Below are 23348 nucleotides of genomic sequence, written 5' to 3' on the forward strand. Positions count from 1 at the left end.
GGGAGAGAGAGAGAGAAACGAGAAAGAAAGGAGAATCAATTTGTTATTAATCAACTTGTTTTCCGCTTTTACAATCTGGGCTTGCTATATAGAGTAAGCTAACCGATCACTGCTACTTCATGCTGTAATCTAACTACCCTGCTGACTTCATTAATGCTAACAGCCTCTAACAAACTAATAGAAATTGTTATTTATTGCCTAATTGCAATTTAGTCCTCAGGTCCTCACAATACCTTGCCCTTAACAACAGCCTTGTCCTCAAGGCTGGAAATTTGGAAACTGATGACTGATAACGGATGCATCCTCCCAGGAAGCTTTACAACTGTCCATATAAGACCATTTGATCAGATATTGTATCACTGCTTGACCATTTCTGAGGATAACCCTTCTTTTAATGATTGCCTCTAGTTCCAGTATGCAATGATCTTGCATGTCCCATTCTGGTATAATGGGGGTAATGTTCTGATCTGGCCCAATCTTTTTCTTGAGCAAGGATACATGAAAAACTGGGTGTATCTTAGCTCCTCAGGTAGGTTGAGTCTATATGAAACCTGTCCAATTTTTTCTAAAACTTCAAAAAGACCATAATACTTGGCAGCTAACTTCAAACTTCTCCTGATGGCTACGGATTGCTGTCTATACGGTTGCAGCTTAAGGATCACATAATCCCCCACCGCCAAGGTCCTCTCAGTCCTATTCTGGTTAGCAAAATAAGTCATTCTCTGTTGTGCCTTGTTCAAATGTTCCTTTATGGATTGAGAAACTCGAAGCCTTTCCTGCACCAAATCTTTTGCACTTGGTATGATAGTATCTTGGTAAGGCCCAAAGGTAAGTGCGCTGGTTTATAGCCATAGAGGGCTTCAAATGGTGTGGTTTACAACGCTGAATGGAATGCAGTATTATACCAGAGCTCTGCTAAGGACAGCCACTTGTACCAATGGGTGGGGTGTTCACTGGTCATACAGCTCAAAAAATTTTCCAGACATTGGTTAAGCCTTTCTGATTGTCCGTCTGTTTGTGGATGATAGGAAGAACTTAGGTGCAATTCTACTCCCATCAATCTAAATAGCTTCTGCCAAAACTTGCTAGTAAACACCTTATCTCGATCACTTACTATGGATACTGGCAGCCCATGTAGTTTGTATATGTTGTCTGTGACGACCCCACCTCTCCCTAAGGCATACCAAAGGGTTCGGCGGATCACCTACCCAACTCTCGCCAGGACTCACTCACTCACTCATAGTTCAAGTAAAACAACGTACATCCATAGAAAATGAATAACACATCCACTTCAACTTAATATATACATTGATGCTCAAATTCAGATACAAAGTTTCTACATACCAAAAAAAAACTTCAAAGTGTTTACATTTCGAGTACAATCAACCTTAGTCGGATACTAGCGTGAGTACAATTACAAAATTCAAAACAATTAGACTACGCTAGTCTGTGTAAGTCACAAGCCTCGCTCGTACCCCCTGTAAGGAAAACAAATGGCGTGAAATGAGTTAAAAATCCAGTGAGGTTCCAAATAGTAATTTGGTCATCAAACAAAATAAAAATAGCATGATAGTGAAATAGCGAGCATACCAAATTTATGAAAGTGAGCAATAACACGTCAAATAACAAATGTCAAAATGAGTTTGTTTTCCAAAGGAACAATAACACTTCGAATAACCATCAAAGTATAAGGATACAGATGGCTCTTAGGAGCCAAATTTCCATTGCATCATCAGGAGTTTGATCATGTAATAGTTGACACTCCGTCAACCTTCAAGTAAGTAACCAATCCAGTAGAGCACCACTTACACTACTCTCCGTTCACCATTCACACCCCCTGCTGGGCCCAAAATCCTCAATAAACACTAGTGGTAATATTCGAGTATACCGATTAGTCGATGAGGTATCACTCCACTCGACAAAACAAAAGACCCAGGGTTCGTTACCCAATCGACCAAACCCTTGCCGGCTCGACTCGAGTAACTCGCCACAGGGTTTCTGGAATTCCAGGAAGTGCGCACCATATACACAAATATATCACATCCATTGCAACAATAAACAAGTGTATCTCATATTATGGCAAGTACGATAAAATACACTCTTACCCGAACAAACAATAACATATCATTAAATCACATTGGTCAAGTATTGAAAACAAGTATCCAGTTCAATCAGGTATTTGGCAGCACTCATCAAAATGAAGTGTCCCTAGTGATCACGTCTGGGTTATACTCCGGGTTTGGAGTCCAAATCTGCGATAAAACTCTTGTTTAAGAATTTTGAAAAATGCCTAAAGTTCAAAACGTAAACGTTTCGTTCAATAAGAATCAAATAATTGACATTCATTTGGAGAATATTCATGAAACACTTGCTCGCTTTTCAAACTATGAAAGTTTGTAACATTTATACTTGAAAATATCATTTGAGTCGAAAGTACGAGGAAAACATATTCCTAATAGTTATGATTTCATATCCCAAAGGTACACGTTCGGCCAAGTGCTAACTTATATAACTTGATAACGAAAACGCGAATATCCTAGATGGTCCAAGTGATAATCACTCTCAACCCTTACGCAAGTCGCAAGTATCTACCTAATTCTCGAGCGTAAATTTGGACAGCACGCCCTTTGAATTTACCTATTTTCCAGCCATTTATGGCTTCATTCTTTTCCTCAATCAATCCCAAAGTCACACACATAATCATCTCATTTCAATATCCGTCCCATAGGCTCAAAGTCATACAGGTACAAAATCAAGCTAACGACATATGCGGAAATGAAGTTTAGCAAAAGACAGATTTGACGTTATTTTGCATAACGGACACAACCGAAACTACACTTATCGGATTGGGATGAAATTTATACCATTTCGAAACTAAGACAAAGGGCTATAATTTTGATGAAGATCACTTAGTCCAAATTCCAGTGTAACCCAGTCAAATTCCCAATTCACATAACCAAATTCCAACTAACTGGCCAGTTAACCGCACTACTGTCAAATGGCCATATCTCAAGCAACAAAAGTCCGTTTAAGACGTTATTGGAGGTGTTGGAAATTTAAGACATAGTACTAAAACTTTTATGTTTTGGCTAAAAACTAGTTCAGTACGTATCAAGGTGAACAAACGCAACCAACTTAGTATACTGTCAAACTGTCCACTGACTTTACTCCTATGGCAGTCAGGGCATTTTCATCTTTTCACAGGCTATGTTGCTCTGATTGAGATGAAATTTTGTATGCAATCATAAAATATCATTCTCTACAACTTTCATGTTTTGTGCTAAGCCTAATTCGACCTCTAACTTAATGAAATGGAATTGGGCAGAACTGAAGCTACAATTTCCAGAAATCTGGAATTTTGTTATATTCAAGTTATAATTCACATTTTTACCTTAAAACTACCACTACTTTCTCCTTTACAAGATTATATACCATATAACACCTAACCCACAAGAAATATAAGTGAATCCATCAAAACCCTAACTCAACATTCATCACTCCAATCATCAAAACCATTTGAAACAAGCATCACAAGCACAATTCTAACGTTAATACCCAACTTAACCATGATTAATGGAGAAAGAAATGTTGATCAGCCATTATACCTCAAGCCAAGAGCTTGCAAGAAGGATCCTCCACTTCTTCTTGAAATTTTTTGGTTCCTCAAGCTTCCAAACTAGTGATTAATCGGTTTAGTTTTTCTTGTTCTCACTTAAAAAGGTCGGATTCAAGGTTGGAAATGGAAAACTCTCTTCACTCTCCTCCCTTTCCTTGCTCTCGGCCAAACCAGAAAAAGGATGATGAAGAATGAGCTCAAATGAAAGATAAGAAGGCAAGACAAAAGGGTTTGGTCAAAGGGCCATAGATGGCCAACAAGTGGCACCACCAAAATCCATCCAAATTTTGTTTTCTTTTCCTTGCATTTTGGGTCAATAATTTCGGCTATAAGGGCTGAGGATGAGGGAGATATTTTGCAACAATATCAAGGATATGTGGTGGTAGAGAAGTGGTAGTCAAGTGGTGTGTTCAAACGGTAGTGACCGATACCCGTCGATTTGAACCGATTTTTCTTAAATCGCGTATACTAGGGTTTTAAACTTCTAATCACTAACTTATTATTATCACTTCTAATCATATAATATTTCTTCATCCAAAATTCACTACCAAATTTGATTCTCACTCCGTACCGAATAGTCATACTACGAAAAAACGTGAAAACCCTAATTCGCTCTAAGTTGAAAACGGACAACGAAAACCCTTATTTATATATTCATTTACACTTATTGTGGGGTGATTGGGTAGTAGGGCTATTATAAAATAATAATTTCCAAATAAAAAGGGAATTTTTAAGAAAAATATAAAGAATTTTACGGGTCCTCACATTGTCAAGAAAAAGCTGTGCAACCTAGGTAGCTAAAAAAGGATGCCTGTGTGCCAGAAAATGTGCATACTTTGTGAAGCGATCTATGACAACAAGGATGGTATCATATCCCTAAGAAATAGGCAGCTTCTCAATGAAGTCTATGTTCAGATGAGACCAGGCCTTATCAGGAATAGATAGAACCCACAGCAGTCCCGAATAAGGCACATTTTCATGTTTACACCTCTGACACACATTGTAAGCACTAACAAACTTGATCACATCTTGCTTGATTCCCTCCCAATAGAACAAGGCTTTCAGTTTTTCATATGTTCCCCTTTGGCCTGAATGTCCTCCCAGAGAGGTATCATGCACTGCCATAAGGAGCTCCTGATGTTATTGGATGATCCCACTACCAACTTCCCTTTGTATTTGAGTATACCATTTATGACCTGGAAATCACTACCAGCTTGTGAGTCTAGTAGATATTGTGCTATTACAGATTGCCAATGTTCGTCCCCCTCATAGCTCCTACGTAGTTCTTCCATCCATTTTGGTTTGACTGCGGAGATAGCTAGTAAGGAATTCCCTTGTTGATCTTCCTTGTCATAGAGCATTTTTCTGGATAGAGCGTCGGCAGCAATGTTATCACTCCCCTTCTTGTATTGAATTTCGTAGTCCAGACCCAACAACTTAGTCAACCATTTATGTTGCAATGGAGTGGTCAATTTCTGTTCTAACAAGAATTTCAGGGACTGGTGATCAGTCTTGATGACGAAATAATGTCCCACTAAATAATGTCTCCATTTGGTCACAACTAACACCAAGGCCATTAATTCTTTCTCGTAGACAGATAGGCCCAGGTTCCTGGTTGATAGACTTCTGCTGAGATAAGCTATGGGATGAGAGTCTTGCTGTAAAACTGGATCTATACCTCCATTACTGGCATCTGTTTCAATGATGAATGGTTTCTCAAAATCTGGTAGTTTGAGAACTGGGGAAGTGCACATGATTTGCTTTAGTTGGTGAAAAGCAGAATCTGCTTGCTCATTCCAGCAGAAACTATTTTTCTTAAGTAGCTCAATCAAGGGTCTGCATATGATACCATAATGTCTGATGAATCTCCTATAATACTCCGTAAGGCCTAAAATTCCTCTTAAGGCCTTAACTGAGTTTGGTGTAGGCCAATTCAGCACATCTTTGACCTTCCCGTCTTCTATGCTCACGCCTACTGATGATATTACATGCCCCAAATATTCAATTCTTTGCTGAGCAAAGGAATATTTAGATAACTTGGTATATAGCTGATGCGCCCTTAGGATTTCCAACACCACCTCTAAATGCTGCACATGTTGACACAGATCCTTGCTATATACCAGTATGTCGTCAAAAAATATTAACACAAATTTGCGTAAATAAGGTTGGAAGACCTGGTTCATCAAGGCTTGAAAGGTTGCTGCTGCATTTGTTAGCCCAAATGGCGTCACCAGAAACTCATAATGTTCTTCGTGAGTTTGAAAAGCAGTTTTGTGGACATCTTGAGCTTTAACTCTGACTTGATGATATCCAGCTCTCAGATCTACCTTGGAGTGGTATTTAGACCCACCTAACTCAGCTATCAACTCCTCAATGTTAGGTATTGGGTACTTGTCTTTAATAGTCAGTTGGTTTAAGTGTCTATATTCAACACAGAAACGGCAAGTTCCATCCTTCTTTTTAACTAGCAACACAAGTGAAGCATAGGGGCTATTACTGTGCTTAATGATTCCACTGTCTAGCATTTCTATGACTTGTCTTTCTATTTCAAATTTTTGAGAGTAAGGGTACCTGTAAGGCTTGATTTTGAAAGCTTGAGCATCTGGCTTGAGAGGTATGGAATGATCCAGACTTTTCTCAGGAGGTAGGTCCATGGGGGCAGCAAACACATCCTTGTACCTGTCCAATAACTTCTTTACTTCTGCTGGTGTTTCAGTATCTGGATCTTCTCCCTGAGACTCTGGTGATATGTTGTAGCAACTGTGCTTGTAATTAATGTAGTCCCTCAAATCCTTGCTTCTCAGCAGATTTAGTTCTGCTTCAGCTACACATCCTTGCAAGACTAACTCCTCGGCTTTGCTATGAATGACTATGTGCAACTTGTGGAAATCAAAGGTGATAGGACTGTAATGAGTCATCCAATCCACTCCTAGAATTAGGTCCTACCCTCCAAGTTCCTTGATTCTCATATCAAAGCAGAATTTACAGTTGTTAGTGGACCATAGTACCTTAGTGGACCATGGTAATTCCAAGCTTCTGACCAATTGATGATTGATATATGTATCTGAACTGCCTGTGTCCACTAGGATGTGTATAGGAACTCCTTTGATTTCCCCCTTGAGAGTGATTGTCTTTCTCTTCAGTGCCTCAGATAGTGCATGTAGTGAAACATCCATTAATTCCCCAGGGTTGCCTGTTTTCTCATCTTGTTCTCCTATCGCATCTTGGTACTCTCCTTCATCCTCCTCATTGACTACCATTAGATTCAGGTTCTTGCTCTTGCACTGGTGTCCTATCCCAAAATGTTCCCCACACTTGAAGCACAGCCCATTATTCCTTCGAAATTAAAGCTCTTGTGGAGTTAATTTCCTGGTTGGTGTGGTTGAGTTATTTTCACCTTTTGTTGCATGAGATTGGGAAATTTTATAGGCATTGAAAACTGCAGCAGTATTCTTGTATAGACCAAACTTAGGGTCAACAGGTGATTTGGTTAATAGTTTAGCAGACTTATGCTGTAAGTTCAAGGCTTCCTCCTGTAATCTAACTAATTCCATTGCATTAGATACTTTGCTCGGCTTCAACATTTTTACCATAGTCTTAATTTCATCACGTAATCCACTAACAAAACTTGAAACAAAATATGATTCAGTGAGATGAGGATTCTTTACCAATATTAATGATTTCAGCTCTTCGAATTTCTCTTAGTAGTCCTCCACAGTTCCCAATTGCTGTAGTTTATTGAAGTCCTCTACCACATCATGAATCCCCTTTCTGGCAAATCTCTCGCAGAGCATATCAGAAAATTGCTGTTTCCGGAAACTCCACCTTGATGCCTTGGTACCATACATCTGCTTTGCTGTCGAGAAACATTTCAACTACCTCCATTGGCTGCTCCGGCGGAACTTGGTAGGTGATGAAATGCTTTTGGCATTTGCGAAGCCATATGCGAGGATTTTCCCTAACAAACAATGGCAATTCAATCCTTGGTGGATTTGGTAAAACTACCTTGGAACATATAGCTCTGGAGCATTGATTTGGTTCTGGTTGCAGTTTTGTGTGCGGTGGTGGGGTCGGTAAGATGGGGTTTTTTTTCGGCTGCGTTGCTTTCATTTTTTCCCAATTCTTCTCTCTGGCCACCAGCTGTATTAGAGCATTAAGTTTCTGGTCCACTCCTGAGATCATTGCCTTCATCTCCTGAGCAGAGATCTCCATTTCTCCTCTCAGCTATTGTTGAATATCTTGCTGACTCTGTTGAAGGGAAGTAATCGAGTGCAGAGCTTCTTGCAAGCGAATTTCCTGCTTCTTCAATTGATCTTCTACATTTTTGAAACGGGTACCTTCTGTCATGCTGATCTAGCTGGAGTAGTCCAAGGATCGATGCTCTGGTACCAATTGTCAGGAATTCAAGTAGAATTCCTAAGTTAAATCTGCAAGGGAGCAGTCAAAGGAGAAGAGCGGGACAAGGGAGAGAATAAGGGAAGGGAAATAGAATGGGAGAGAGAGAGAAACGAGAAAGAAATGTGAATCAATTTGTTATTAATCAACTTGTTTTCCGCTTTTACAATCTGGGCTTGCTATATAGAGTGAGTTAACCAATCACTGCTACTTCATGCTGTAATCTAACTACCCTGCTGACTTCATTAATGCTAACAGCCTCTAACAAGACAGAAATTGTTATTTATTGCCTAATTGCAATTTAGTCCTCAGGTCCTCACAAGTTGTTCCTCTTTAGGCATGCCCACCAGTGTTCGAGTCCCGCTATTAACGTGCTCAGAGTGGGTTGGGATGCATTCTCCCAGGTCGCAAGGGATTAGTCCGGTCGAAGGTCCGGACACTCCTGTGTCGAAAACAAACAGGCTCATTAATTCGTACGTCACATTTGACCTTAGGCACTCCAAGGATGTGTTTTATCAAACTTAAAAGACAATTACCCAACATCTTATTGCTTGCTTCTCGTTTAGAAATCCCAACCCATCCCGTAAATAACTTTACCCATTATTTTCTTTCTCTGATCTCTCACCAGTAAACTCCCAGAACCATTGCACTTCTTATCGTTCTCCAATACAACTTTTCAATCCATACAAATAAAATTCCAACTTATGGACTCATAAAATACAGAATTGCCTACCCTAAAATCAGTCTAAAGATTTAGGCAAATCTACACCTGTATGGAGCTCAATGATGAGGGCTTTAGATTTATCCAGGGGTGATCTTATCGTGATTGATAGAGGCCTAGCGGGAAAAGATGATGGTTTTTAATGCCCTTTTGGAGTGTGTTTGTGGGTAGATGAGTTGATAGCCTAGCCAGAAGGTTTAGTTAAGAGAGGGGATGAGGAATGGGGGAAGCAGGTGTGTGAAAAAGGGGAAGGTTTAATATCGGTGGCTATTGCTCAGGGAAGGTGCATGTTTGTAGAATTCTTTGGGGAGTGATTCTGGGCAGTGGTGGTTTTTTGTTGCTATTATGTGCATGCTGGGGTTGAAGAGTGGTGATGTTAGAAGAGCATTTAACAAGTCAAATACTTAATTTTCATGCCCCATTCATCTATTAGTGCATATATTATATGAACAGGATTTAAGGTCGATCAAATATTAAATAAACTATAAGTATTATTAGGATTCGATTTATTAATTTATATATTCGAGTTTGAAATCGAACTCGACTTGTTAAATTAAATGAGGCAAACTAGAGCTAAAACTTGAATTTGAAATTTGAAAATGATTTCATTTTGTTTTTTAAAAATAATACATGATTATGATCAAATTTAATTATATTTTTTAGAAAACAAATAACACTAATTCTTATATATAACTACTTTTGAGGAAAAAATCAAGACTATTTACTTTTAGAAAGAGTTTAAACCCTAGGTCACTCCGTGCGCTTGTCACGCCGTGCGGGGCTACCACGGCGGACCCAGCTGCCCTTCAGCCTCCTGCTAAAGGGAAGCATCCAGCTTACTTCCCTTCTTTCCAAGCAAAATCTTTTTCTTCGCTTTTTTTGACTAAGAAGCCTTCTAGTTCGAACGTGCGAGCAGACAAGACCACGAGAAGAGAGGAGCCTGCTAGTTTTCTCCCCAACTGATATGGCTAGGGTTGCGGCGCCATTCACCCTTGCTCTAATAGGGAAGTTCTCTAGGGATAGGCCAGCCATGGAGGAGATCCGTAAGTTTTTTAACACACTAGACTTGACGGCCGTTTCGGTAGGTCTGTTGGATCATTGCCATATTATCATTCGCCATCAAACTGAACGTGACTTTCACAGAATCTGGGGGCGGCACATCTGGTATATGCTGGGTTATCCGATGCGGGTGTTCAAATGGACACCTTCTTTCCATGTCGATAAGGAGCCTTCGATTGTTCCTGTTTGGTTCTCCCTTCCCAAACTCCCGATACATCTTTTCAACAAGAAACGTCTTTTCCATATCATTTCACCCCTGGGTCGGCCACTCTTCATGGATGCGGCAACGAGTTCTCTATCCCGCCCGAGTGTGGCCAGAGTCTGCGTGGAGGTTGACTTGGTGAAACCTCTGCCAAGGAGAGTATGGATAGGCTTTGGGCAGGGGGAGAGTGACGGTTTATGGCAGGCCCTTGAACCTGAGGGGATGCCGCAGTACTGTGTGTACTATTTTCGACAGGGGCATGACGAACAAGAATGTAGAGTAAAACATCCAGAGCTCCGCGAGGTGCCGGCAGCTGAAAAGATTGCTGAAGTTTCAACAGGTGCGTGGCGCAATAGGAGATCATGGCTGGAATTTCGTCCGAAGGAGGAGCAGAAGGGTAAGGGGGGAGTGGTGCATGGCGCCGCTAGGCAGCCATCGCCGCGGTTTGCTGGCAGGGAGGCGGGGTCGCTACCCGCGAGCGACGCTGGGGTGTCGTCAGTGATAGAGGTGCAGGCGGAGGGGCCCCAATTGGCCGATCCTTTGCTGGTGGAGGAACGGAGGGAAGAGTCTGGTGCGGATGACAATCAGTTGGGTGGACATGCTGTTGCTTCTGCAGTTATGGCGGAGACAGGTTCGAAGAAGGAGGAGACGTCAAAGGAGGGGTGTGAGGTAGGAGATGCGGAGATGTCTAGTGCAGAAATTAGTGCAGGGAGCTTATCGCCACGTGAGCAACCATCAGGTCAGCAACATGAGGATGGGTCATTGGTGATTGACATTTTTAATCTTGACCCTATAATTCAACAGGTGTAAGAACAGGTTAATAATGGGGAGGACTTTAGATTGGTTGATAAGGCTAAGCCGAGGAGTACTCGGCTCCCAATCCCGAGAATAGTTTATTTTTCTTTTGTCCACGCAAAGTGTAATGAGCAGGAGCGATCTTTGCTTTGGTCAGCTCTGCTAGCGGAAAACCTGGTGGAGCACCCTTGGATGGTGGCGGGTGATTTCAATGTCACTGTTAGCGCGGAGGAAAAGAAGGGCGGCTTGCCTTTTCGAGTAGACGAAGGAGTGGAGCTTAGAACGTTCATGTCGATGGCGGGTGTTTCGGATGTTGGTTTTTTGGGGTCCCCTTTCACTTGGTGTAATAATAGGGGGGTCTGGCCTGCATTTGGAAGCGCCTGGACAGAATGTTTGTCAATCAAACGGCCGTTCTTTCAGGGGTGCATTTTCAGGTTCAACATCTAGGGAGGGAGCCTTCGAATCATGCCCCCCTTTTGATGTCGTCGTCGACAAGGCTAGATAACAAGCCTAAACTTTTTCGGTTCTTGAATATTTGGACGATGAAGCCTGGGTTGTTGGATGTCATTAGGAGGAGTAGGGCGGCTCCTTGTTCTGGGCGTTCTTTGCAATGTTTAACTGCTAAATTGCGGAATGTTAAACAGGACTTGCAAGTTTGGTCTCGTGACGAGTTCGGTAACATTTTTGACGCAGTGAAGAGGGCGGAGTGCGAGGTAGCTGTTGCAGAGGAAGCGTTTGGAAACTAGCCTTCTCAGTCGCATTGGTTGGCACTTCAGGAGGCTCGTGCTATACTGAGAAATTCTTTGGTAAGGGAGGAAGGGTATTGGCGGCAAAAGGCAAGGGTCAAATAGCTTAAGGACGGGGACAAAAATTCTAAGTACTTCCATTTGATAGTGGCAGAGAGAAGAGCAAAGTCCATCATACACCGAATTAAGAATGATCAGGGGGAGTGGGTAGCAGATGAAAGTCAGGTTTCTGCTATTGGGGTGAAGTTCTTCAAATCCTTACTTTCGAAGGAGCCTGCCAGTGGGTCATGGAGTATTTTGGATGTGATTCCTAAGGTTGTTTCCAATGTCCAAAATGCTGATCTGGAGCGGTTTCCATCTCACGAGGAGATAAGGGAGGTGGTGTTTAAGATGGATGGGGAGAGTGCGGGTGGGCCAGATGGATTTACAGGAACCTTTTTTACCTTTGCGTGGGAGGTGGTGGGCAATGATTTGTGCGAAGCAGTGATTAGTTTCTTTTGTGGGCATGAGTTGCCGAGGAGCGTTTCGTCGACGTGGATTGTGCTGCTTCCCAAGGTAACTTCCCCACAAGATTTTAGTCAGTTTCGGCAGATAAGTCTTTGTAACTTTATCAATAAAGTTATTTCGAAACTGTTGGCCAACCGTTTGTCAAAGGTGCTGCCGAGTATTATCTCTCCGCAACAAAGTGGGTTTGTTCAGGGAAGGCAGATTTTTGAAAATTTTTTGTTGGCCCAGGAGTTGATATCTGATATTCGGAAATCGAATCGAGGGGGTAACGTGGTTTTGAAGTTGGATATGGCCAAGGCCTACAACAGAGTCTCTTGGCCTTTTTTGTTACAGGTTTTGCATAATTTTGGGTTTGGAGAGAGGTGGATTGATATGATTGGGAGATTGATTTCGAATGTCTGGCTTCTGGTTTTCGGTTATGGTCAATGGGGCTCCAGAAGGTTTCTTCAAATCTAGTCATGGGCTATGGCAGGGGGATCCTATTTCTCCAGCTCTTTTTGTGATTGGTGCCGAGGTCCTCTCTCGCCTTTTAAATTCGTTGCTTTCCTCCCCGCTCTTCTCACCGTTTAATGTATCTCAAGGATGCCCGAAGGTTACGCATCTGGCTTATGCCGATGATGTAGTTATTTTTTCTAGTGGGCTGAAGAGGTCAGTTCGTTTGGTGATGAAAGCTCTGGAAGATTACTCTTCGGTATCAAGTCAGCAGGTGAACCATCAAAAGAGTTGTTTTTTGTCCCATAGCAAGTTTCTCAGCACGAGGAAACGTATGCTTGGAGAACTCATTGGGTTTCCCTCGAGGGAGTTTCCTGTTAAATACTTGGGTTGTCCCTTATATGTTGGGCGGAGGAAGAAGGTTATTTTTCGGAAATTTGTGATTCCATACTGGCCAAGATGCTATCGTGGAAGGGGAGACTATTGTCACACGGTGGTAGGCTGGTCCTGATCAGGAGTGTGCTATCTTCTATGCCTCTTCATATTCTTGCGGCATCGACTCCTCCCAAGGCTATATTTGGGATGCTGGAGAAGACCTTTGCTAATTTCCTTTGGGGTTCCTCCGAGGGGGGGCTGCGTTTCCACTGGATCAAATGGGAGCAGTTGTGTCAGCCATATGACAAGGGGGTGCAGGGTTGAGGTCGTTAAGGCATGTTTTCGACGCTTTCTCAATGAAACTTTGGTGGCAGTTTAGGTTGCGGAAGTGCTTATGGGCTGAGTTTTTGCATTGTAAATACTGCCCAAACTTCCACCCTTGCTCTGCTGACGTCTCGCCGGGGAGTTCTTGGACTTGGAAGAGATTGGTAGCTATTCAGGGGGTTGCTGAGCAACAGATTCGCTGGATCTTGTCCAATGGATCGGCAAGTTTTTGGCATGATGATTGGTTAGGACAAGGTCCTTTATGCCGCCAGGTGGATACTTTCCAGGAATATGCAGTATTCGATTTCATGGAGCACGGTCGGTGGAATCTGCAGAGGCTATGCTCTGTGTTGCCCAGCTGGTGGGTGGGGCAGATCGTGAGTGTTGTACCTCCCGCTGAGGCACACTCGGACAGAATGGTCTGGTCCCCCAGTACCTCAGGGGATTTTTCCCTATCGTCGGCCTACCAAATTGCTCGAGGGGTTGGTAATAGGTCTTGTCTGTATTCCTCGCTCTGGAGTCAGGAATTGCCGAGTAACGTTTCATTCTTTATGCTGCGTCTACTGGGAGCCAAATTGCCAGTGATGGATAGTTTGCAAAAGTTTGGGATTGTCGGGTCGTCTCGGTGTTTTTGTTGCTTCTTCCTATGCCAGGAGTCTCTGGACCATATTTTCTGTACTGGGGAGGTTGCACGGCGAATCTGGGATAACTTTGAAGTGATGGTAGGAGGGTTTGGTGTTTCCTCGACGATACGACATAAGGTGATTAGCTGAGGGTTGAAGCCTACTCGGAACCCGTATCTTCAGTTTCTCTTTCGTTTGCTGCCTTCCTTGATATGTTGGAACTTGTGGAAAATACAGAATAAATTTGTGTTCAAAGGTCAGCTTTTGCCTGTTGCTATAGTCAGTGATAGAATTTTTTGTGATTTGCGAGACTTGTTTCAGATTAGTTTTAAGAATACTGTAACCTCTTGCCGCGGGTGGCCGAGTTTCTTTGAGTCTGTGGCTGGTTTGGCACGACGATACCATGTGCAAATTGTTTGTTGGCAGTGTCCGGTGCAGTCGATGGTGAAGCTAAACACTGACGGTTGCTCTAGAGGTTATCCTGGCAAAAGTGGAGGAGGAGGCATCATTCGTAACTGTGAGGGAAGGTTTCTGCTATGGTTCTCATGTTTTTTTGGGGAGCTAACGAGTCTGCAGGCGGAATTGAAGGCGCTTCTTCATGGGATTCGGTTGGCCGTGGATCAGGGGTACAGTGCGTTGCACATCAAATCAGATTATTTGGTGCTAGTTCAGATTATTCAGGGAATAGTGAGGTGTCCATGGCAGTTGCAAAGAGGTTTACAGGAGCTGTTGGATGCTAGATGGTGCATTAGAGAGATTTCCCATTGCTTTCGGGAAGCGAATAAGCCTGCGGATAGATTGGCCAATATGGGTATGGAAGCTAGGATTAATTCAACGTATGGTTCGTTCTCTGAGTTGCCTCGCCTGGTGAGAGGTGATGCTACTCTTGATCAGTTGGGCGTTCCGAGCCTTCGTAGGAGTAGAGCTTCGTTAGCTTGTTAGGGTAGAGCTAAGTGTCCTTGGGCTGGAAGTAAGGTGTGGTCCCTCGCTATGTATTTTTGATCTCTTATAATAAAAGTTGGGCTAGCATCCCACCCCCGTGCACGGGGTTTACCAAAAAAAAAAACTTTTGAGGAAATACAAAATATAAAACCCTATATTTAATAACGATTATAACTACTTATTATTTATAATTATATATGTGTCCACAAATATATTCTAATAAATTATGAATATATTTGTATTTGGTTTGATTATTAAACGAGTCTAATATTATGTTTGAACTTAATTTGTTTATTATAGAATTGAGCTTTTTTTGAATTCGATTACACTGAATACGAATATGTTTGCGAATAGTTTAGTTCATTAAAACTTCTACATACTATTTGCTTGGTTTTTTTATTAAGGGGCAATTTTATGATAAAATTATATGAAAAGTGGGATTGGAATGCAAGAAGTCAAATTGGAGTGCTAATTTCATCTCCCATCTGTTAACATGACTAACAATGCAGGCAAATGATGAATTTATGCATCACTAATTGGATACAAAAAGCCACTAATGATTGAGGCAAAACATCCATTGTACAGTAAAACCTCCACAGATTAATAACTTTGAAATCATACAAATTCTATTAATTTAAAAAGGTATTAATCAAACGATAAACTAATAATTTATTAATTTGTCAAGTGTACCTACAATTCAAAGAAATACTCATTTAATCAACTAAAGTTCTGTGGAAAAAATAGCCTCAAAGAACTTGGATTAAGAAGATATTAATAAATTTAATACAATAGTCATTGATTTAGTCTATTGTAATAAAATGGTTGTAAATCATTTATTGGATTACTTGAATGAAAATGATACAAGTTTAGAGGTCTCAAATTTAAAAAAAATTGTGTTAGTATTACTGAAAATCTTACTAATAATGAAGCTAAGGATGATATAGTAGCTTTGGAACCTGTTATGAGGAAAGAAGCACTCAAAGCATCAATAACTCTTCATAATTTCTTATTGTAATATGAGAATTCAAATTTTTAGATGTAATAAGAAAAATTAACGATGATACTTAGGTAGATTTTAAATTTTATGAAAAACAAGCAACAATGGACTCATATTCAAGAAAATATAATATGTAACTTAGTAAATTACTCCCTACATCCAATTGATAGTGTCATACTTTCCTTTTTTATTTGTCCCAAAATGATTGTCACTAACTAAAATTGGCAATAAAAACTTTCACGCATTTCTTTTCCATACCCTTTAGTGTGACAGCCCTTTCTTATCTTTTAGTGGGCCCAATGATACACATACCAAGTACCAACACTGCACTTAATAGTTCGTGACTTCCACGTGAAATGCAAATAACAATCGTGTATGATACTTTCCTCTAAAGGTAGTATGGAGATATTTCATTCTTTTGGGTCCCACATGTCTTATCACACCTTATGGCTTTTTTATCATTCAACCTAGTATGAATACATTGAAAGTCAAGCGGGGTATTATCGGAACTTAAATGCAAATCATTTAAAAGTCTTGCACTGTTGATAATAATTGCAAGTCCCAAAGTGAGACACACTTTCTGGAACGGAGGAAGTATTAATTTATGATATGAATGTAACCAAAGGGTTATGTAAAGTTTTCAAAAAATTTATCTTATTATTTTATTTAAATTATTAATTTAACTCGTTGGCCCAAATCAGAACTGAAAAATTATTATTTAATAGAGATAATATGAATAATAATTAGGGTTAATCGCATTTTATCTCCTTTACTTATGGGTCATTTCTCAATTTATCCCCAACATTTGTTTTTCCACAGTTTACCCCAAAAACTAACGGTCAACCCTAATGGGGATAAACAAAATAATGACAAGACGGTAATATCCTTAAGAAAATAATGAACAACTGACAAGTGTCGAACCTGTGCAATAATAAAAATAGAACCTAACTACCACTAAAAGCAGTCAATAATTAATCCTAGGTACTGGAGCAGGGACTCTAGGTATGCAATGGGTTACTTGATTCGCCCTATTCCCGAAGATTTTGCTTAATCCGATATACCAGAATTAATTAGTTGACAAAATTTTACTAAATAATAGACAGTGACAAGCAGGGTGGTCTCCTCAGGGACTGGAGATATTTGTCTCTTTAATATTTCAATTGGTAAGGGGGAATTTTATCGGAATAAAACTAAAAATAATTAAGTAATTCAACTAAAAATAAATAATTAACTAGCACGAATATAGGCAGGAATTAAATCAAGAATAAATAAATTCTAACCAAGGATACAACTACTCAAACACAGTCCACTTATCCGATCATTGATGCATGGGAGGTTCAATTAATTTATTAATAGACTAGTTATAGTCGCCGACAAACTCTAACGATCAATTTTTCATTAATTTATTGATAACCAAGATACAATCATTGATTACCCCTAACCAGAAAATACTCTTAGGTACGACCATAGGAATTAATTTCTCACTTGCATTAAGAACTAGAAAAATCTAACCCCAACCAATAACACGCTACGAGAGTTATTTAAATTAAATTGCACGTTCCCCTAGTGTGTAAATACGCCAGTTGCCACTAATATTAATCAATCAAATAATTACGGATTTAATTGACTAATTTGGCAGGAAATTAATAAGTCGCATTGAACGTCGGGTCCTTGACATCCAATTAACAAAATAATCCCAAGAAAATTCAAGTAGACAACGTGCAAATATTAACAAATTAATGAACGCATGAAAACTAATTAGATCTCACAGATATTCAGAACTGCTCCATCGAGTTGATCCTTGACTAGGTGAGGAGATTAGCCATGCCGCATAAGTAAATCTCCACGCAAATTAATTGAATCCATGAACGTCAAATCATTTTTCACTAATTAATCAAGAAGTAAAAAGTGTTTCTCCCGTTGTGAATATTATCAAACAGTAGGCGTGCATGAAAAAGGGAACAAAGGAGAAAAACTAAAACTATTTCTAAAAAGGCCTTCCGCTAGACGCGGTACGTTTCTCCCTTCAAAAGCCAAAAGAAAAAATGACACCATCCTCTCTAGTGGTCCCCCACGAATTGGGAGTCCAAGTGCAAAAAGCAAGCTCTGCCAAACTCCTTGTATTTCCTTTTCTCTTGGTAGAAGGACTCCTAGTCAGCAAAAGGGAAATGGAAGTCTGTTCCTTCTCAGCAATGTGGGCCATATTTGTGAAGTATTTAGAAGTCTCCATTTTTCCCAGAGAGTCCCTCCTTTTTTGTACTTTTTTGCTTCACTTCCTGAAATTGAATCCAAATACCAAATATAAGTAAATATTAATAATTAAAACAATATTTGGCAAGGATAAAGGGGAAAAATTAACAATAAAATAACCAATAATTAATATCTTATCAATCCCCCCCACACCTGAATCATGCTTGCCCTCAAGCATGAGAACAGCAATTGAACACCAAAATTTGACAGTGGCTATTGCTCTAACTACCGTATTGCCAAGATACCCAGAAAAATATATATCAAGCATCACAGGTCAAGATCAAAGAAAAATCACCCCGGTTAGCTTCCCAACCACCAACTCCTCCAATTTAAAGTGAACTAATCTAAGAAAAAGGAATAGTTGCTCACATTTATCAGCAAATGGTCCAACTATTAACCAAAATCTCAACATTAAACCCATAAATCGGCAAGCTGACTTTTATCACATTTTGGTACAACCTTCACTTTTTTATCACATTTTTCTATTGTCTCTTTTTTTTTTCTTAGAATAACAAAAGACTTAGTCTCTAGCCATTAGAGTCTTTTGACACGAACTCCAACATTTGTCAGATGAAAGAGCCCGGTTACTCAGCTCCTATCGCTATACGACTATGTACTCATAGCAGTTACTACCTTTTGACGCGAGAATCGACACTTTCAGGAGAAGATCCCCGGTTACTCAGTAGTAACAACTAGCAGAGCACAGTCAACTTTTATTCACAACCAAATAACAAATAACTCGAAATAACATAGCCAAAGCACAAAATAGCAGCAGCTAGCCTCATTTATTCAAACATGGAGAACTAAATTTAATAACCGGACCAATTCACATGAAAATGCCAACAATCATTCCCTATGCCTAGAAAAGTTAACCAAAAAGTAGAAAAGTCAAGCAATTACTGATATTCACCAAAAAGAAATTTCTGAACTCAATCACATTAACTTGATACACTTTTATTACTAAAATTTGGCAATAGCAGCATTAGAGACAACAATCTAGCATCAAAACTTGGTATTCATATAAGAACTGATCACTAGGAAAAAAAAAGAAAAGAAAATGAATTAAAGATAGGCAAAAACAAACTAAACATAAAGGACAAACCTCTAGAAACTAAAAACTGGAAAAAACTAGCACCACAACTGATCCTCCCCACACCTAAATGACACATTGCTCTCAATGTGACTAACCAACAGCAAAAGTAAAGAGTAGGGCAACGGTACTTCCCTGAAGTCGTCAAAACAGTGGAGGGTCAGGTGGAAACTGAGGAGCAAGGCCTGCATGGTGCATAAATGCTGTCAAATTTTGCGCCATGCTATGCAAGTTGATGTCAATGTGGGTCACTCGATTTTCCAGTCGCTCGCCGTCATCTGGAGTTGGAGCCAGTCGTCAACCCCTGGGGTAGGATCGGAGGTAGACGAGTCGGGATCACCCCCATCAGTGGAGAAGCGGGCAAAAGATGACCAAGAGGGGGCTCGAAGCAGTCCCGGGGGAACAACCTCCCACCCGTTGTCACCTTCCCGAACCAAACCCATTTTCTCTAGACAAGGAATGTCCAGGGGCTCCATTTGACAGGCGACATGCAAATCATGATTAGAAAGATCAAGCACATGCAAATTAACAGTCAAATGAGTAATGTATGACCCAAGAATCAAGGGGCGCTTCTTTTTAGGTAAAACAGATTTGAACTGAGAAGCGAGCCAGCACCCCAAGTTAACTTTAATGTTATTATGCATGCACCAAATAAAGAAAAATTCCGACTTAGACAACACGCCCGAGCTATCTCGCCTACCCGAGAAATTATAGGCCAAGAAACGGTAGATATAGCGAGACACCGGGTCCTTCAGATAAGAATCCTTAAATAGACAGGGTCATAATTATCACGGTCTACGGACATCTCCTCCCAAAGATGTCGATAGCGGGAGAAAAAAGGTTGTACGTAGTCACATGCACTTTCGACATACTCCCGAGATTCGACATAGGCTTGATCAATAAAACCTAAGGCTAGATTGAAATCAGTAATGGAGTGGTGGAACTCTTGACCCATTAGTCTAAAACGGATGACATTGGGAGTAGAAACTGTGTAACCTGTGGGGAGGTCGAACTCGAACGTGGCATAAAACTCCCTAACCAACTCGACAAAAGCTGGACGGTCAACAATGTAAGTGTAGGGACTCCACCCAATGGCCTGGATCAAGCGATCAAAGTCAACCCTAATATTTAGAAGGCCCAAGGGTGCGGCGTCTTGATATCGGCAGGGAGTAATCTGCCGTTCACAACAAGCAGCATATCGCTGCTTGTCGGCAGCCCTAGTGAAGTTTAAATTACCCCCAAAATGTGCAGGGTCAAAAATATGGACGCCTCGTTACCTCCCAAGGCGAGCCCTCCTCCCAGAGGAGGAAGAATCGTGCGATGGGTCAGAGTAGGAAATGGAGTGCTGAGGTGGTGGTGGTTGAGAAGTTCTAGGTGTCCTAAACCTAGAAGAGGATTGTGGTCTCGCCATTGTAACTAGCAGGCAACCCAAACAGCAAAAGACAGAATAACCAGCAAATTGGAATCAATAATAATGGAAGAACCACTAGTGCCGCTCCCGTATGCAACCCAACAATAGACAGCACAATTCAGGCACCCAAAAGCTATAAAAATACCCCAACAGTACAGCAAAGTCAAATAATAAGTACTAGTGTCCCAAGCCTAGCCAAATGCAGAATCAATGGACCCCAAAATCACAACAAGTGCTCCAAAGAGCCTAGTAAAGAAAATCAAAAGGATAAAATGCTCCCACGCAAGGCAATTTAAAGCAACCAACTTCAATAAGCAAATTTAAGCGTTACAGGCACTTCCCAATTTACAAAACAACCACAGCAAATTATCCACAATTAGACACAAATTATAACAAATTAGACACAATTGGACCCAAAATCGTAACAACTGTCTCCAATTAGACAGTCAATTACCCAATTCAACCTGCTAAAATTAGCAATTTACCCAAGAAGATGGCAACTCCAGCAACAACAGTTCAGAAGTTGGACAGAAACAACTCAATCACAAATGCTTAGTAGTAACAACTCGATCAAATAGGCAACCAATAACACAGGATTAACAAATGTTAAAGAACTACCATCTCCAGTACCACTGGTGAATGCACAGGGGAAAATTAAATCAAATAGCCAACTCAAACCACTGTGATATCTCAACCAATAGCGAATAGTACCAGAAATGAGAAGAAATCAAAATGAGAAACAATGGACTACTAACTCCCAAATCACCCCAGATACCTCCAAGCACATGAACTGGCAGAAAAGCCGTCAAATTTGATCCCCCAGATGCCATAGAAACCTCAAGTAGTCAAAACCCAAACAATATTCCACAATGTAATCAATACCAGAAAATACCCCCAAATGGAGCAGCAAAGAAACGTAATTCTACTCCAAAATTAACCCCAGAAAATACTCAAATCACCCCTGCTTGTATCCATCAAGAAACCCACGAAAAGGCACAAAACCCAGCACTTGAAGGTTCAGGGAAAATACTAAAACAAGGATAGAAAGTTAATACCTCCACCTGTCAATTTTGACAGGTGGTGACGTGCGGCAAGGAGATGGCGGACAGCGGAGGCGGTGGCTAGCGTGCTAAGAAGAGCTGGTGGTGGAGCTGAACGTGCGGCAATGGAGAATGGCGCGCGATGTGGTGGAGACATGGCCTGGCCGCAAGGGTGAGCAGCCGCGCGGTGGAGGGTGAGATCGAGAGGGAGAGATGGCGAGGAGAGAGAGTGCGATGGGGTCGGCGGTGGTCATGTGCAAGGGGGAGAGTGAGGGAGGCAGCGGACGCGATGTGGGTGGCGGCGGATAGAGGTTCAGCCGAAAGAAGAAATAAAAGAAAAGAGAAGCAGGGCAACGGGGAAGAAAAGGGAAAGAAAGGAGGAAGAAAGAAAAAGAAAGAAAAGACAAGAAGACAAGAAGGAAAAAGAAAAAAAAGAAAGAAGAAAAGAAGAAAAAAAATAGCTTTTAGTCTATTTGTTTTTTCTTCTTTTTCGAATTCAAATTTCAAGAAAAAAAATGAATTACTGAGAAAAACTAAACTAAAGGCCAAGAAGAAGAAATAATTTTATTTTTCTAAAATAATTTATTTTTTATTTTATTTAATTAATTTTCAAAATTTGAATTTCTGAAAGAAAACACAAAACTGAAGGTTTAAAAGGAAAATAAAATTTTTTTTGAATCACTTTTGGGTCGTTCAACACCGCGTAGGCACGCCAAAATTGCACTTCCTGCTAACGTCGCGAGATGTTGGATTTTACTAACATGGCGTGGGCACGCCAAGATTGATAAATGTCCACTAACCTCGGGAGACACTAACACAGCGTGGACACGCCAAGATTCCACTTCCTGATCACAATGAAGGAAAATATTAAGACCGACGACTACCCAACTAAGAAACGAAAAAAACGAAAAAAATAAACAATGAAAAATAATAAAATTCATATCCGGGTTGCCTCCCAAAAAAGCGCCTTTCTTTAATGTCTTTGGCTAGACATAACCCAAGATTTGTTTAAACTAAGCAAATCAGGTCTTCCAGTTGCATCATCTCCACTCGTTCAACTGGAAATCCTTCATAATACGGCTTGAGACGGTGACCATTTACTACAAATTTCTTCTCCATTTTTAAACTCTGGATCTCCACTGCACCATAATGGAAGACAATAGTCACAACAAAGGACCAATCCAACGAGAACGTAATTTACCTAGAAATAACTTTAATTTGGAGTGGTACAGTAGAACTTTTTGCCTGCAGTCGAACGTCTTTCTAGAGATCTGCTGGTCATGAAAAATCTTATTTTTCTCCTTATAAATCACCGCGTTCTCATATGCTTGATTTTGAATTTCCTCAAACTCTTGTAATTGCAACTTCCATTGAATTTCACCCTCCTCGATGTCCATGTTGCACTGTTTTACAGTCCAAAATGCTCTATGCTCGAACTCGACCGGGAGGTGACATGACTTTCTAAATACCAAACGATAAGGGGACATGCCAATGGGCGTCTTGTACGCCGTTCTATATGCCCATAAGGCATCTTCAAGTCTCATACTCCAATCTTTCCTATCAGGTCGAACCATCTTCTCTAAAATCGACTTGATCTCTCGGTTCGACGCTTCCGCCTGACCGTTTGTTTGAGGATGATAGGATGTGAATACCTTATGTAAGATGCCGTACCTCCTAAAAAGTGCAGCGATCGTCTTATTGTAGAAATAGCTACTCCGATCACTCACAATTGCTCGCGGCATTTCAAAGCGGACAAAAATATTAGACCTGGCGAATTCTGCAACTACTTTGGAATCATTAGTACGGATGGCCTTTGTTTCCAC

General features: G+C 40.8%; 1 protein-coding gene across 1 annotated transcript; it reads right to left on the reverse strand.

Annotated features, from left to right (window-relative positions):
- Window positions 1-22533: 22533 nt before the first annotated feature.
- Window positions 22534-23099, reverse strand: LOC140013509 (uncharacterized). Its single transcript, XM_072062813.1, has 2 exons — window positions 22727-23099; window positions 22534-22664 (listed from the first exon to the last, which is right to left on the reverse strand). Exons 1-2 carry the CDS (start codon window positions 23097-23099, stop codon window positions 22534-22536), a joined length of 504 nt encoding a protein of 167 aa, XP_071918914.1.
- Window positions 23100-23348: the final 249 nt, after the last annotated feature.

The sequence above is a fragment of the Coffea arabica genome, chromosome 8c (assembly GCF_036785885.1).
Source record: "Coffea arabica cultivar ET-39 chromosome 8c, Coffea Arabica ET-39 HiFi, whole genome shotgun sequence".
Classification (NCBI taxonomy): Eukaryota; Viridiplantae; Streptophyta; class Magnoliopsida; order Gentianales; family Rubiaceae; genus Coffea; species Coffea arabica.

Bases quoted from the DNA above. Each gene is read 5' to 3' on its own strand.
- LOC140013509 (XM_072062813.1), bottom strand. From the start codon at position 23,099: ATGGTTCGACCTGATAGGAAAGATTGGAGTATGAGACTTGAAGATGCC. The intron at 22,665-22,726 runs GTAAATTACGTT...ATTATGGTGCAG, and splicing joins CAAATTAAAGTTATTTCTAG to TGGAGATCCAGAGTTTAAAA.